At 38.8% G+C, this 17,710-nt stretch overlaps 1 protein-coding gene across 5 annotated transcripts in view; it reads right to left on the bottom strand.

Annotated features, from left to right (window-relative positions):
- Positions 1-10,456: 10,456 nt before the first annotated feature.
- Positions 10,457-17,710, bottom strand: part of LOC128793167 (carbonic anhydrase 13-like) — a 42,129-nt gene continuing 34,875 nt past the window's right edge. For 4 of the 5 annotated variants that reach the window (XM_053952236.1, XM_053952251.1, XM_053952268.1 and 1 more), the window contains 4 exons: positions 16,790-16,885; positions 15,607-15,669; positions 14,652-14,807; positions 10,457-12,520 (listed from right to left, as the gene is read on the bottom strand). In XM_053952236.1, the coding sequence (XP_053808211.1) occupies positions 12,407-12,520; positions 14,652-14,807; positions 15,607-15,669; positions 16,790-16,885 (429 nt within the window). In that variant the 3' untranslated portion in view covers positions 10,457-12,406. The other variant, XM_053952244.1, reaches the window with a different exon arrangement.

Here is a 17,710-nt window from a genome sequence, read left to right as displayed (position 1 = left end):
ACTAGGGTAAACATAATCACAGACTGATTATAATAATATAGAGAGCAGTTAAATTAAAATCTATGCTGTCTCTCATCTGCCTTTTTGAAGACTTCAAAGTCATGCTGGAGTTCATCTGAATGAGGCTGTTGAGATTTGAGAGCTGAAAGCATGATCTAGGTATGAGTTTATGGCATCCCATGAGAAATTTTGGGCTCCATGCTGCAGATAGATAAGGGCTTTTTATGTAGAAGTAAGAGTTCACCATTACTGGCTCCTACCTAATCCTGCACTTCCATCCATCTATTTAAAATTAACCCTGGTATTTATCACCAGCACAGCCTCACAATAACCATACTAAAATTTCACTCAGTTAAAGGAAGTATAAAAAAACAGGGAAAAATTAATACCAGAAATGCACTTTTCTTATGTTGTCTTGTAAAAAAAAAACCAGTAACTGTTCACACTAATTCTCTCATAAAGGCACAAGACAACCAGAGATAAAATCTGAAATGAAACAATATTGTAAGGGTGGTATGCTGTCAGTGTTTTAAAATGAATTGTGAGATAGTTGCTGCACATCTAATAAATAATTATTTGGCATGTGTCCATGGAAAAATAAAGGACCATGGTCTGGCTGTGCATTCAAGCCACTCACTTGCATTTCACTATTCCTCAAGGACAGCAATTCTCAGCTTTAGAAATTGCTCCAGCCACAACAACTGGATTACTTAATGGCTAGCAGTGACAAAGGTCTGAAGTAGTCAGACTCCATAAGGAACAACATAAAGCATTAGGAAAGAAATTAGGTTTCTAGTCAACCCCACTATGTAATTTATATGATTTTTGTTTGAAATTAAGTACCTGCCTTAAATGATTTCAGCAAATATTATCTGTTAAGGTTTTGCAGCATATGTTGTTACATACATGTTATATGTTGTTTCTTTTACATTTGTATGCCTCTGACTATACAGCCATGCTGTAAACATTTACAGGTCTTCACACTTCCATTATAAACTACAGAGGAATTTCAAATTCCTGTTCCAAACATACTTGAAAGCTGAATTGTTTTAAATAGAAAATAGCACCTCTGCTGCAATAAGCTTCATTCAGTGAGCCATACTCCTAGGACCACCTTTTCAGTTAACCAATATGTGTAGCCAGCAGCTGGGTTGCCAAGGCCTTGGTCAGTGACTTGCTATCACAATGTAGTAGCAAGAAGTATGTCAGAACCTGAGAAATGAATAAATTTACGTTATATCTGGTCGGCTTGTGTAGCATTTCTGCCCTGTGTCATTTGCTTGTTAAGCATGATGACAGAAGTCAATACTCTAACTTAATTCAATGTAATGTATTTGTAAGAAACACAATTAAATCATTCTGTGCCCTGTCTTTATTCCATTCCAAAACAGGCATTGCATTTATGGATAACTTTTCATATGAAACAGATTTTGAGATATCACAAGCAATTTACAGAGGAGAGGAGAGGAGAGGAGAGGAGAGGAGAGGAGAGGAGAGGAGAGGAGAGGAGAGGAGAGGAGAGGAGAGGAGAGGAGAGGAGAGGAGAGGAGAGGAGAGGAGAGGAGAGGAGAGGAGAGGAGAGGAGAGGAGAGGAGAGGAGAGGAGAGGAGAGGAGAGGAGAGGAGAGGAGAGGAGAGGAGAGGAGAGGAGAGGAGAGGAGAGGAGAGGAGAGGAGAGGAGAGGAGAGGAGAGGAGAGGAGAGGAGAGGAGAGGAGAGGAGAGGAGAGGAGAGGAGAGGAGAAATCACAAAAGCATCAGCTGTTCACAGAAAACCCAGTGGCACAAGGACATGCTTTTCTGAGGCGACAGATTTGATGTGTAACGGTGATTTGGCCTGCTCTTATTGCCACTGGAGTCTTTAGCAAACTCCTCATTAACCTCAGCTGAACAGGATAAAGAAGTGAATGGGGCCAAAAGACTGCAAAAGCCTGGCATGACTAATGCAATTAAATCTTAGGTGAATTTGGGACATTCAGCATCCAAAGCAGTGCAATAATGTGAATCACTAATGGTTGGACTTGCTGGTCTTAGAGGACTTTTCCAACCTAAATGATTCTGTGATTCTAATATGAAAGACCAAGACATGCACAGCCAATACTTTTAGAAGTGGTACCTCAGAGGATACCCTCTCCTGCCCTGCTGTAAGCTCGATCCTTCAGCTGGAGGGTGTTAACCAGAAGACAGCTGAGGCCTGGGACAATCTGGTCATCTGGGCTGTCCCTTGAAACCAAACTGCTTCCTCATGATAAGGAGATACTAACCCTTGGCACCCCTGCAACGTGACATCAGGAAATGTTTAGATTTACCCTTTAAAAATGTGTTTGGACAGATTTGGTAGTAGTGGCGCAAAGAGCTGTCAGTAGCTGATGCAACAGAACCACCCCTGTCTTATCAGGAGGTTCCCCATGAGGAAGAGCAAGGAGGGGGACATCCACAGCCCTTTCTGTGCATGTGATCGGGCTTCCCTGCGCTCTTCAGGGGAGGCCAGATCTGCACATCCCCTCTGTCCCTCACCAAACCGTGTTTTCTTGCATTGATCTCCACCATTGTGAAGCATGTTCTAACAGCCTCTCAAGACCCTTTATTCTTAATTATCTTCATGGCATCATACAGGTTGTTTCTGCTACATATTTTGGAGTTATGGTCCTATGGATCCATTGTGTCTTCTGTCTGTAAAAATGCATGTATTTAAGAGAAATGCCCAACACAGCCACCGTCCAGCTATTCTGAGTACTTTTAGCCCTTGAACAAGTCCTGCAGGATTAACATTAAGGCAGGATTTTCCAAGGTTCTCAGCCAATAATCTGATGGTTTGCATTTCTTTTACATATCCCACAATGAAGTTTGTAGCATGAATGCTTTTGTTATTAGGTCAAGAGAGAGAAAGGCTCCAGAGAAAGCCTCCAGGCAGCTTTACAGAAGTATTGCAAAGGAAAGCTCCACCAAGACCTACAGAATTGTTTCCTATTTCACTCACTGTACCCTGCTTTGCCTCCTAGGTTCCCCTGGCATGACCGTTGCTGTCCTATCCTGTGATCTTCTAGTTCTGCTTCCAAGCATTTGCTGTAGACATATTTCTTTCGTCAACTGACATTTTAACTCATTCAAGAATATCTGATTGATGAGAGATAGGTGGAGACCAGATACTTGGCTCAAGCAGTTGCAAGACCAGACCCTTATGTACAGGAGATCAAGCTCTAGATATACTTCTGAAATCTCATTTCTGTGATACTACAGCACGTTGTGTCAGTTGTGAAAGGAACATAGCTGAGTTCAAATGAATTTTTTAACAGAACACTATTATAATAATAAAGGACTATATATTAAGTCTTAATTGCATTAAAGGCTGTAACATATATTGTGCTTTTACTCACGTTCTTCTGTATATCTGCAAACATACAAAAATACAGTTATTACAGTGAGATGGTTAGACTAATAATAAGACTCAGCAGCTACTCCTGAGCTCTTTTTTCTTAAAGGTTATGCCTTAAAATCTCTAAACACCACAACAGAAGGGATCCATAGGGCTGGAACTTCTGTTAACTAGGAGATCTTCTACATAGTCAGTACTTCAAGGAAATTAAAAGCTTCTTTTTAAATGGCTAAACAAGGAGTTAAGTATCTATTTGAAACTACTGACATAATGTGACTCCTTCAAAACCACAAAGAAAAGTGGTGCAAAGTTAGGAACAGAAATTAATTTCTGCACAAGGCTCCCATCCTAGACATGGCTCAGTCCCCTAGGGCAAACCTACCATTAAAACACAGCATTCTAAAAATACCTTTCAGTGCTCTCTCTAAAACAGGTATGTGACCTGTCCTGGCATATAGTCAACTCCCTCTACATATCCAGTTTTTCATGCTTCAAACCTTTGCCCAAACAGAAAGAAGAGGGGACTCAATTTCTAATCTCACCGTCATGCTCCTGGCTCAGAGCACAGGACCAGCTGGTTCTAGCTTGACTGCATACCTAACAAAGACAGTGGTGAAACAGCATTCACGTAAGTGCTGGCTTCTGTAGCACGAAAGTCACAAAAATCTGGAATTTCTGCTGAAAGACAACATGAATGACCACGTGCAAGACAGCAGTGAATGGAACAAGCATTAATGTACCATTTTGCAAATAAGGAAAGGCACAAGAAAACGTACAACAGATTCCAGAAGATGCATTTTGGCACCTGTAATGAAACTTAGGATGAATGCCAGTGACTAAATTCAGTAGAGAACTCCAGAAAGCAGACACCAGGCTGCCTCTCTCATTTATGAGACATCTAAATACTGCTGTTGTGCAGGAATGCCATGTGCAGTGGTGCTCACACAGCAGCCAGCTTGTGGAGATCCGAGTGTTCAGACAGACTGGGGACAAGATGTCACACAGGATTTAGAAAGAAGAGAGGTAGTGGTGAAGGCCTGGGTCACACTGCTGTATGTGGCACCCTAAGAACATGTCAGAAGTGTTGTGCCTATACTAACAGCTGGAGAAGGAAAGTTTTGGCCATGGTCAAGTGGAAGCTCCCCAGTGTGGTTTTGGCAAATGTCAGCTAGAGTTCTCTGCAAGAGAGCCTAAATTCACTAAACCAAATGAGATTATGGTTTCCCATTGATTGTATGGAATAAAATATGCAGAAAGTTCATCTGCACAAACTCAGGACATGTTATGGCCCTTATTTCAGGACCAGAAAGTGAGTCCTGATTTGTTTTATTTACCCTGAGAGGCACAGATATTAAGTTCCCTGCAGGGCACAGCAGACACACTTGATTCCCCTCTGAAAAAGCAGGGGGTGTTGGTAGCTAGCGCATTAATTCAAGAAGTGGCTCTTCCCTGCTCAGCCTGAGGCATCCCTGTTGCCTCTGCAAGAGCCTTGGTGGGCAGCCTTTGAACCAGCTACACTGTTTTTTAACAGGAACTGTTAAAAACTGTTAACAGGAACTGTTACAAAACTGGTTTTTTTTGTCAGTGAAGACACTGATGTAACTTGGTAGTACTTACATGGTGAGTGTGATTTCATGCCTCACTGTATACTCAAAAAACAGTGTCAGCAAACAAGAATATACAACTAAATATAGTTATTTTTAGCCATCTAGCATCTCTTTTTTTTAGTGCTTTTAATCTTGGCTTAGATAGATTTTCCACAGTCAAATGAGAAAAGTAACACTTAGTGCCAGGGAGAAGCATTAGCTCATGTGTGTTCAATGCCTACCACAGTGCTAGGTAAAAGTGCTAGGTAATAGAAGTGAAGCACATCTTAGTACTCAAAGATGTGCAGGCTGAGGTTGTCGCACTGCCCAGGCTGAGATGGCTACTGATTCTAAAGAGCCTTAAGCCATAATAGAAAATGAGTTCACTACAGACGTATAAATAACAGTATGTAAAACACAACTAAACAGGAATACACACTTTCCAGAAAACTAAATGGAGCTTTCTCTGTTTCATTAAAAAGTTGTTCAGTCAGTCATGTTTCCTCCTGCATGAATTACTGGATGCAAGATGCAGGAGGAAGTTCTTAGATGAGTTGTTTTTGGTTTTTTTTTTTTTTTTTTTTGGTTTTTGCTTTTTTTTTTTTTTTTTTTTTTTTTTAATCTCAACTCAGTTTAGCAGGAACTTAGTGTGAATGCCTCTACAAGCACTTCCGAACACAATGTTGGGATGCAATGCACCAGTCACTAGGGAAAAGTGATGCACAATCATGAGACTTCTATATTATTTATGCAATATCACTCCTAAGCAGCATGTATACCCAAGTGCTGTTCAGCTCTGATATTCTGGGTGTTCCCACTTGGCCATGGCTGCACTGCAGGGGTAGATTACTAGATTACATCCTGATTGCTATAACCCAGAGGTGGGGGCCATGTAGGCTGTGTATACCCTCTGTATGCTGACACAAAGGAGGAAATCCAGAGCAGTAAAAATGACAGATATGTAAATAAATTAAAAAGAGAGGTGCTGCCAAGGACACATTTGGCTTTCTGGGCTGTGGGTGCATACTGCTAGCTCATGTTCAGCCTCTCATCCACCAGCACCCCTAAATCATTCTTGGCCAGGCCTCTCCTGATCTGTTCCTCCCTATCCTGTGTTGATACCAAGAGTTGCCCTGACACATGTGCAGCACCTTGCACTTGATCTTAATGAGCCTCGTGAGATTCGTGTAGGCCAACTTCTTCAGCTTCTTCAGGTCCCTCTGGGTGGCATCCCATCCTGCAGCTGTGTCAGCTGCACCAGTCAGCTTGGTGTCATTTGCAAATTTACTGAGGGTGCACTTGATGCCACTGTCTGTGTCATTACTGAAGACACTAAACAGTACTGGTCCCAGTATAGACACCTGAGGGACACCGCTTGTCACCGATGTCCATCAGGGCATTGAGCCATTGACCAATACCCTCTGCAGGATACGTGGCCTATTTTTCATCCACTGAACACTCCACCCATCCCATCAGTCCCTCTCCAATTTAGAGTGAAGGGTGTTGTGGGGGACTCTGTCAAAGGTCTTACAGAAGTCCAGAGATGTGACATCCATGGCTCCTCCCTAGTTCACTGATGTAGTCACTTCAACATAGAAGGCTACTAGTTTAGTGAGGTAGGATTTGCCCTTGGTGAAGCCATGCTGGGCATCTCAAATTGCCTCCCTGTCCTCCCTGTGCCTTAGCAGAGCTTCTAAGAGGATCTCTTCCATGATCTTCCCAGAACAGAGGTGAGGCTGACAGATCAGTAGTTCCTGGGGTGCTCCTTTCTACCCTTTTTAAAAAATAGGTGCAATCTTTCCTTTTTTCCAGACACCAGGGACTTCACCTGACTGATGTGACTTTTGAAATACCAAAAAGCTCTTTTAACACACATTTACATTTTCAGTGTGCTTGTGTGAACCAAGAAGCCTGCCTTGTTTCCTTACAGTGATATTTAAATATCTCATAACTGAGAGAGACAGGTAGAAAAGCCCTTTCTGGAACTTCACACAGAGAGTTAGGCAACAATGGTACCATGGCTGAAATGAGCACCATCATTCATCTGACTCAGAAAACTGAAGCAAAAACTGGTTTAAATAACTGATCAGATTTTCCAAATGAATCTTTACTGCACCCTTTAAAAAAACCCACAATTGGTTAATGATGATTACCTATGCTCAGCTGTATTTACTGTATGTGTGAATTTGTCCTTGTCCAGAGCTTGCAGCCAGAATTTAAGGCACTGGCATAGCCTGCCCTGCTGCCCTTGATTTGCCCAGTGGCTTTCCATGGGTTCAGGGATGTCCAGCTAAGCTAGAATGTGCCAGTCCTACAGAGCCTGCTTGGTAGTGCTGATATGGCCGTGCACACAAATGACTTTGTTTTTTGGTTGGTTTTTTTTGGTTTTTTTTTTTTTTTTTTTTTTTTTTTTTTGTTTTGGTTTTTTTTTTTTTTTTTTTTTTTTTTTTTTTTTTTTTTTTTTTTTTAATGCTTGGGGAAACTTCCAGATAGAAGAAAACACAAAAAAACTTACCTTGCTCCTATAGTGGTAGTTTCTGGCATGTGGCCTTAGGCATGTGTGAAACTATATAACAGCAATTCCTTATGGAAAACGGGGGAGCATTTAAATGCACAGGTTCACCTAAATATGTGTTTTTAAATGTGAGTATCTTTTTGTTATGCAATTTGTTTTTTTTTCCACAATCTTGTTTCACTTTTAAGAAAGGGAGTAAATCACTATCAACAGCACATCCTTAATACATGAGTTATATTGCATACTCTTCTTTCACAGGCTGAGCCTTCAGGGCACCGTGGGTCTCATTCAGGATGTCGTGTCAGTGGGCAGGTGACCATTGCCTTACTCACAGTGACATCTATCGGCAAAAGCAATATGCAAAGGGCGTCTTTTCCTATTAGAAGAGTTTTAGAGCGCCTCTTTTATCTTTAGCATTTTTCTTTATCTTCTCCAAATCTCACCACTCAGTTTTTTCCAGTCAGTTCAGAATTTTAGATTACTTACTACAGCTTAGCCTGTTATCATCTTTTCTAACTCAATATCCCTGTTCTCAATCAATCATTCATCTATTTCTGACAGGGGAAGATTTTATATCATCAGCACCCTTTGCCAGTTTATTAATGAAAACATAAACCATAAAAAAGTTGAAGCTTCAACAGGACAAAGGGAAAACATAAATCAGGAAAAAAATTCTCAGGAAAACACAAAGAACTGGGTTCACTTTTTTCCTCAAAATCACCGAAGCGCTGCTAAAAAAAGAAGAAATATTGAGGCCACATTTCTGTCTGTTGTTCATACAACTTTAGAAAGGAAAAGAACGGCAAGCAGTGTTGGCATTTAAACAGCTGATACTTCATTCAAAATATTTACAAACCAGAGTCAGAAAAGTAATTAAGTCAGATCTTCACAAAAACTTTTTTTTTTCTATCTGTTGCATGTAACCTATATGATTTTCATCTGATAAATGAAACTGTCGGTAGTATCTACAAATTATTCAAATTTATCTACCCAAGTATGTGGGTGAAATTTGATAAAATAGAAACAGACACAGAAATTGACAGTGAAGCACATTATCTCTGTTAATCAGAGGCTGAGAATCTTTGTTTTCACATCACAATCCAGTATTCTCCTGTCGGAGACATTCCCTGTCCTCAAATCCTGCTGCACAGGAGAAGACACACAGATCACACATACAAATGTTTACCACAGTAAAAACTTGCACTTGGCATAAATGATGGAGAGGTTGACAGAAATAGGAAAAAACCCATGAATTTAGAAACATTTTCATTTCAGCATTTCAGTATTATCTCCTGTCTCACAAAAACAGCAGACATACAGAGAAGGTCCCCTGTCACTGAGTCAAGTTCCTCACAAATAAGAAATACAGAAATAACAGTATCTAAGAGATTAAATCACAGAACAAATCTCTGTATTCACATCTATAACTAGAAAGCAAGATCACATTGGGTGGGAGAACAAAAAAATGTAACAGCTAGGTCAGAAATTAGTTGCAGTCCACCTAGTAGCAGAGTGATAAGGGAAATTTCACCATGCTTTTTTTAGACTAATTAATAGACCGTAAAAGAAAGAAGCCACATCTCTTGAGCAAAATTCCTCTGGTATTAATATTTTCATGCTGAGCTTACAACCTGAAGATGCTCCAAGTTTCTCAATTATTTGCAGCTTTTAACATCTGAAGATTTATCTCGTAATCTGCCCCTTGCCTATTTAAAGCTACAAGAATATAAATCCAGGATTTCCTTTTCATTAAGTTTATAGAAACTGTATAACATATATATTTGATTTATGTTATTTTATTCATATGCCATATTCCACTTTTTTTTCTGTGAGATTTATTAATTGACGACTTGAGGTTTTTTCCATCAAATTGATTCTTAGAATTCCTTTAGGTCACAGTTCATGTCTGGAAGCAACTGAAGGACAAATCTCTAAACCAGAAGAGAAAACACAGGTACATAGCAAATGGGTGTATGGCATCAAACAGATGTCTGGTGTATCTTCAGCCCACTGTACTCCCGAAGGGAAGACTGCTATATCAAGTTTTTTGTTTGACATAAAGAAAATTCCCAGCTGATGTTAAACATGTGCAACATTAAAAACATCATGAGAATGATGGCAAATGCTATAAGCATAGCAGAGCAGACTGCTTCCCTCCTGTGCCAAAAACAGCAGAGCTGACCCCAGGGCTCTGCTGTGGTTTATTTAATCCTGAAAATAAGTTTATGGGTGATCAACCTTCCAGCAGTCCACAATTCTTGACAGCTACTATTTTAAGCAAATGCACTCTATGTTTTTTTGGACACTGAGCATTTTGTTCTTCTTAATATAAAGGCTCCAAGTGTGTCAGATAGTTAAGAGCTGATCTAAAGGACATGTGGCTGCGGGGGGCTGGGTGATGACGTATTTCAGCCTCAATTACTGTAGAGGACAACATGGAGTTCATACTTGAGATAAGATTCTCTGGGAGCATGTTGAGTAGTCTGAGGTTCAGTGTAGCTTGGGCACACAGGAAATTAGTGACTGAGGGCACAACCAAGTGCTCAGAGCTGAGACTGCGTCCAAATTCACACTTTACAGTTGTAGGGGATGGATAACCTGAGAAGCTGTTCCCAAAGGATTTCAGGTAACTGAGCATTTCTATTCTTTTTCAGATGTTCCAGCTAGGCCACTCTAACATGAACATGGCATCTCCACAAAAGGGGAGTTACTTGAATGATGACTTCTTCTAAAACTTACTAGCATAACAATAAAAATTGTCAATAGTTCCAAAATGCACTCTCAGAAACTTGCAGAATTGATACTACTGCCAAAAATACTTTATTTGGAACATAAAGACACACCTTATACTACACTACGCAAAGACAGACTTCAAATGATGGGTGACAATTCTTTCCAAACCTAAAGCTGCAGGTGTTAATTATAAAAGTATAGCCTTCTCTAAGAAAACTTTAGGCTCTTCAATAGAAAATACAAGACACATTCATAAAATCCATATTTTATTTTGTAAAATCCTTATAAATATAAAAGAATTGAATCAATTCCACTGTTTACAATAGGTAAGAAATACGCAAAACTTCTGTTTACAATATGAAGCAGTAGCCTTATTCCTTTCTCTTCTGAGACTAACAAATCCTTTGTATCCTTCCTGCAATTTGTAAACATTTTTCCACATTCTGTAGCTACTCACATAACAGGGAAACATGTGAGATCCAATCCTAAGTCTAAAAAAGGGAGTGAAAACATACAACACATACAACACTTTTCTTTTTAGTTCTGCTAAATGCCTTTTATTTCTCCAATGCTCTGTTTGTGTTCTTTTGTTCAGAAAATATTCAAAAGGCATTGGGAGGCCTTGCAGGATAGAATAGCTACATTCCGGGGAGGAGAAAACAAAAATTTCCACATATCTTAAACTAAGATAAAATATCTCTATGTCTATGTCTAATTTATTGTTCTAAAACAGCATATAATGTCAATCCTGATTGTGATTTCCCTCATGTTTGTTCATCTAAGATTAAATGACCCACTGAGGTAAAAGGCAAAGCATATAAAACCTATTTAAAAATTAATTCAAGGAGATCAGTTATGGAAGATGAATTTGTCAGAAGTACTACAGAAACTGGTGTTAGTTGCTGCCAGTAAAATCTCTAGCTGCCTTTTTCAGGTATCACTCACTGGATTTCACTATGTAGTTCTCACAGCTTGAGAGTAAATATAATTCTATCCTAAGCTACATCCTATGGCATGCTCATTAATAAAAATATTTGGTGTAAAAAACCCCAATTATATTCAGATAAAAAAAGCTCCTGAGAGAAACACTGGCTCAAGTCAACTCATAAAGACGGACGTTTCAACATATTGCTATTGAGGGCTGAGCTTTTTATTTGATGTTGACTTGATTCCGATGTCTTTGGCCCCCTCTGACTATTCTCTTTGGTCTTGGAATATAAGTGCAACCACTGAAGTTCAACTATGAAGCAGATCATCAGCCAGCACCTTGACACATTCTATACCTGGGTAGCACTGTGCTCCACAGCGAGATGAGAGGTAAGCAGCATGTGGTTCACACTGCAGTGTGCAATGGTCTGGAACAACAGTCATCCCTGCCTCTTGATTTGAAAGGGCAAAAGTCTGATGCTTGCATGGATATAGTGCAATAATCCCTTATTTTTCACCAAATGCAACAAACTGGATTTAGGCACAAACAGCTCCCTCTATGCCTTTCCAGCTTGCAGTTTCCAGGTTTCAGGACAATTTCATCTTGTGACATTGGGAAATTCAGGAATACTTAATCTACCTGACATGATCTTGCAATATATAAAATCCTTATTATTTGCTTTTTAAAAACCCATCAATCAGTACATCATTACTTCTATGCAGCAGCCAGAATAACAGGATCATATAAATATCTGTTTTACTTAAATACTGCTTATCATTACTGTTTTTTGTAGGAAAGTAAGCACGGTATTGCAGAAGTCAGCAATGAAATTACATCATCCTTGAAATATATTTTCTTTGAGAACAGTAATGTGAGGTTTTTACAGAAGCTAAGTGTTATGTCAGAGATCAGAAGAATTATCCCAGAACATCCTATACTGTCAATACTACCAAGGATCCTGTTCAGTAATTTGGTGGCAAAATCTGGGCAAGTCCTCCATCACATTTGACCCTTATGATTAGCAGTGACCTCTGTGCATGCAATGCTGATGGCCTAGTGCTTCCAAGCCAATGCACTCAAACTCAGTCAGACCTGTTAATATCAATGAATCTGTGATAACTCTGGATGTACTTGCCTGTGAGAAATGACTGCATGGAAACCACTAATAAAACAACACCTATTAGTTAAAACAATTAAAAAAAAAATCATGAAGTATATGAAAATTAATTCAGCCTTTGGTCTCAGAGTGAGCCTACTCTGGATTTACTCCTTTAATTCCTTCTGACTTCTCGTCCCTTTAGAGGCTGGGGAGGCCGGAAATTTCTCAGCAAGCAGCAGGCAACCTCATCCTCAGCAGTGCTCAGGAGGCTGCGGAATTTGGCCAGCTGTAACCAAAAGACACATAAGGCTCAGCAGAAAACCCTCAGGTCAACACTAATCAAAAAGCATGTAAATATTAAAGGCACTTATCACGTTTTTCCACCTGAAAGAACAGAACTGTATTTTATTAAGTCATGAGGGGAATGGCAATTTCACCATTTCTATCCTTGTAAATGAAAAAGGGGATGACTACTGAGAAAATATCCCAAAATACATGCCAACATGAAACTGGGCATAAGGATTACTTGTTTCCTTTATTCACACTTTGTCTTCCATAACCTAATCTAAACAAGGGGTTATATATATATATTTAGTTATATTTCATAGTTTGGAGATTCTGAAATGCTTTTTGCCAAAAGATAAGATTATGTTTCTTATCATACAAACATTCTGTGAATGGTTCCTCCTTCAAAGAATATATTCACAATTAACCTGGAAGAACCACACCAGGTGTGGTGCTACAGAAATCTTCTGCAACTAGCACTCACTCAAACCAGGAGAGATTCCAAATTCTTCTCTTGTGAAGATACAGGACAAGCAGTTATTTATAACTCAGCATATGCTGATCTCAGCAGAAACCCCATCAGATCTCCATGTCTAAACCTGGGGAAATCTGAGCCTGATTTCTGACCTAAGTATATAGAATTTTGTTTAATTTCTAATCTTTCCAATAGTTACTATTTCTACATATCATTTTACTTCACTCCTGGGTTATGAAAGGTAGGACAGCACAAAAACCATTCCATTATAATAGAGCATTTAGTTGTAATGGTACATTGCATCATACTGACATTAGGAGCAAAAATGGTCAATGCTATATTGCTTCACCCCATTCTGAAGCTAATGTTTGTAATTCAGGGTCCTGTAAGTTTCTAAAAACTTAAAAGCTATTTTTAATTTCTTTCAACCTGAAAAGTGCAACAGAAAGTCTGTAGTAAACTCTAAAGCCCTACAGAAATACAAACTTGAGGAATAAAATTAAATGGTAGAACAATATTAGTCACAGTGCTGACTGATCAATCACAATGGTGGACATTACTGGAAAAAAACACTTCAGCTGCATGCATGTTTATATTGATAAGAATATAGCAATTTCTACTTTAATACATAAGACATAGCTAAAGTTTATGAAAAATTACTACTAAAGGATCACTATACTTGACACTTTCCCACACCATGTTCCCTGACCTTGTTACACGTGGCTGTTTATATAGAAATTTCACATTTTAGAATGCATTAGTTATAGATTTGCCCAAATAAGAAACTTTTAACCTGAAAAATGGCTTGTCTTTGCAAAGTTGGTACCTTAAGACAAGTTTTCAATCCTAGATCCAAACACATTGCAGTGAGCCTTATAAAGCCAGATTGAGGGGACTGAGGAAGAAATACAGATGAGAAAAATACACACACTGAGCAAATAAATGACTTCAAATTAGTTACAAACAGAAATCTGAGGTTTCCTAGCAAACAATCCATTCAGGGACCTGTCTTAACATTTACAGCAAAGACTGAAGTCACCATTTCTGCTGAGTAGATGGTCTCTACATAGAAATACTTTACACCTAAGAGGATCAGCCCGCTGGGTGTCACTGTTGCCAAGTTAAGATACAGCATGAAGCTTTAACAAGAAATGTAAATAGACTCTTTTATGTCAAATCACAGCTTTCCTAAAACAGCCTAGCATAACCCCAACTTATTACAGTAGTATTCTCTTTTCACAATTCTAGTAGATTCATCAAGATTTATGTATTTAGAATGCAAGAGGACATTTACTACTTGTCTGCCAGATAAAAATGCCAAAGATGAGGTTTGAGCAGGATATGCAAATAATTAAATCAACTGGAATTCCAGAATTTCTAAGCATCACCAGAAATATTTTCTTAAGTTCCCTATGGATTATTTTTGTTTATTAATTGTTAGAGTATGCAGATTCTTTTTTAAAATAAATAATTAAATAGCTGTTACAGGAAGAAAGGCAACTAGTCAGAATAAATTCGATGTACAAATTTTGACTTTTGAAAATCTTGTAAGGTCTGCAGTGCCAAGGTCTGCAAAAACCCATAAATTTGAGTGGCATTTACAATTTCCATTCTTACAAAAGCAACATTTCTATAGCAGTGAAAAATCCAAAGATACCTGTTCAGAACAAACACTTATGGGCTCTCTCAGAACAATCCAGATGACACTCTCAAGAAGAGGTGGAACAGTGAGAGAGCCAAAATAAGTCCAGTAGTCCAGGGACTTGGGAAGCAGACAGCTGGGGTCAAAGTTTGTGAATAGTGCTTTTTTTCCCTGGAAATAAATAAAAGAAAAAGAAATACCAGAGCAATATTATTTAAAAGCAAGAGGCCAAAGTAAATCATGCCAAAGGAGGTAGAGCTTGTTCCACTATCAAGCGGGCTGGCACCATCTTGGGTGATGACAGGAGGTCCTCATCACTGCCCTTCTGATGTGGTCTTACCTCAATGACAGCTTTGCTGTGACTTTCCTTGATTGCCAGCAGGACACCATGAAAGGTGTCATGTTAGCACAGACTCCCCTAAGTTACAGCTGACTATGAAATGGAAGTTGAGGGGAGAAGAGAGAAGATGTTTGACTTTCAATGTGGTCTCTGTGGGGCTGGCAGAGTAACCCCACAGGTTACTGCCACTTGCTTCCCTCCCCACTCCTCCCAGGAATTACTTGCAATTCACTTGCACAAGCAATAGGTTATTTCTCACCCTGTACCTCATCAAAACAGGGAAGGAAGTCTTTCCCTCATCTTTTTTACAGCTTTCCACAAAGTATGTTTTTCCCCTGTTTCTATCCTCATAGCAACAGATTTATCAGAGACTGGGTTCTGTGAGGAATTAGCCATTTCCCCTGCTCTTTTACTGTGTAAAAATTTTTTTTGTCTACTTAGTTTTCAATTTAAACAGAATGCACATAAACCGTCTCAAATCAGGTATCAATCATTAGAGATAAGGAAATATGAAGCTGCAGGGAGTAGCAGCCAGGTTTCAAAAAATAAAAAACCCTACCAAAAAATAAAAAACCCCAACAAAAGCAACCACCACTATTAGCTAGCATTCTTTTAGAAGCACTTGTTCACCTTGATTCTGATGGTGTCCAAGCGGTCAGTAATCTTGTTCAGTTGAGGGTTGCATTCACCAATCTATTAACACCAAAGAAAAAACAAACACTGGAGCTCCAGAGAAAAGCAACAAAAATTAATAAAAAAGCAAATGCATAATAAAACAGCTTTATGGAAGTGAAAGATCTGATGCATTTTGTGAGTACAAGCCTGTGACTAGCTGGTCCTTAGAAATAATACTGGTCATAAAGAAGATTCACTCCTTTGCTGATAGTATTCTGGGTACTCATAGTAATTACTTCAGCTACAAAAGAGTGACAAACTTTTCACTACAGGGGTATAGAAACTATTTATATTTTATGTTTTAATATAAAGGATATTAAAAGTTACAGACTAACATAAAAATTTTAACTGCTTATAACATTGAAAACAATGTTCTTACATGAGAACATTCCAAACTGAATTTGTGTGCTAAGAAATCCAGTGACACTTCCGTTGAGTCATTGTAATGCAAACTGGAAAGACAGAATTACTGAAATGCTGAAGCAGTTCTTTGCTTCTGCTGCGTGGAATGGCTCTCTGACTGTGCCAGCACCAGTACTAGCTGTTCTCAGGAAGCTGTGTCAGCCACCAGAAACCACAGAATTTACCAAAGCCCTATCTTTTGCCATTGATTGTGAAGACCCCATCTGCTTCTTCATACAGAATTCAGTGAAGCTGTTGCACGAATTTAATCTTAGAACAGGTAGAAAAGGCAAAAAAGGGTATAAAATACTTATTGGGAAATTCTCCAGTTTCTGGTTTTGCATTATTTAATTATTATTATTTTCTAGAAGAAAGTACCAGCTCAGAAACAAGCCATTAAGAAAACATTAAATCAAGCTGTCCCCCTAAAGGAACATGCTAGTCAAGAACAAATTACTGGGATCTAAAGAGGGGCAGCTGAATTAAGTTCCACATCTAATGTTGTTTGGGCTTGCAGACTAAGCCAACTGAAGAGTTTGACTGTCTCGAAAAATCTGTTAAGCTGATATTTTTATTCTTAAAGGAAGCACAACTTTCTATATTGGCAGCTAAACACTACGAAGGAAATAAGTATAAAACAAGTATCTCTTTAGCAATACTTACACAAACCATAACCATTATCTCTTTGGACTTATAATGCAGATTTATTATGAGGGCTGAAGCATTCTCTTCTTACCTTCAGAAATACAGCCATGACTGCTAGTCCATCTGACTGACAAGCTGCCTCAACAAAACTGGAATACTTCTCTGCATTCCAATGGACCACATGAAGCTGAAAAGCAAGACACAGACAGCATCAACTTTCACTGAACTCAAGTAGTGGCAAATTAATATTACAACTTTACTTTTATTTCACTCTTTTGTATGCAGAATCATTCAGTGTTCTAAATGCAGATATTTAATGAAATCAGTAAATATGTAGTTCACACAAATGGCAAAAGCATTTCCAGCGGCTGAGATTATTAAAAATTTAGCAGCAATCGGCACACCACAGTGCCTGTCAAATTGCTGTTGGGTCCCCAGATTTTGAACTGAGAAGTTAAGACAAAAAAAAAAAAAAAAAACAATGGTTATATAACTAGAGGTTTTTAATTCATTTTTAGTACAGCTGATTCTAAAAAGTGATTGAAATTCATGAGGGTGTCATTAGTATTTTACTCCTCTTTTTTCTTTAATCAAGCAACATTAATCATCCACATAAATGGCTAGAAAACAGGCAAATACACATTAAACTTGCACTGACCCCTTTTCCCTTCTTTAGCTTAAGGAACACCAGCATTTCATTTTTGACACTTTTCAAATGTTATTTTCTACGACTACCACTAGTGATGCCCTTACAAGCAGCTTAATTATCTCAGATTTGAGCATTTGCATTTCCAACATGCATTATTCTGGAAGTGTCCTGTCGTAGTTACTTAAGAAGCTTAAAGACACTACCCAGCCAGGAGAGAAGAGGAAAAGCCTGTGATGTCTATTTCCATGCCACTTAAGTACCTCCTGTTAAATTAGGTTTGCTAATTCCTGACTGCAGTTCATGACAGGAGCTCCTGGTTCCCAAGAAGTTCCAGGTTGTTCCAGCCTTGAGCAATGGTCTGAC

Source organism: Vidua chalybeata, chromosome 1, assembly GCF_026979565.1.
Source record: "Vidua chalybeata isolate OUT-0048 chromosome 1, bVidCha1 merged haplotype, whole genome shotgun sequence".
Lineage (NCBI taxonomy): Eukaryota > Metazoa > Chordata > Aves > Passeriformes > Viduidae > Vidua > Vidua chalybeata.
Note: the sequence above shows the minus strand (reverse complement) of the source record. Positions and strands in the feature narration are given on the sequence as shown.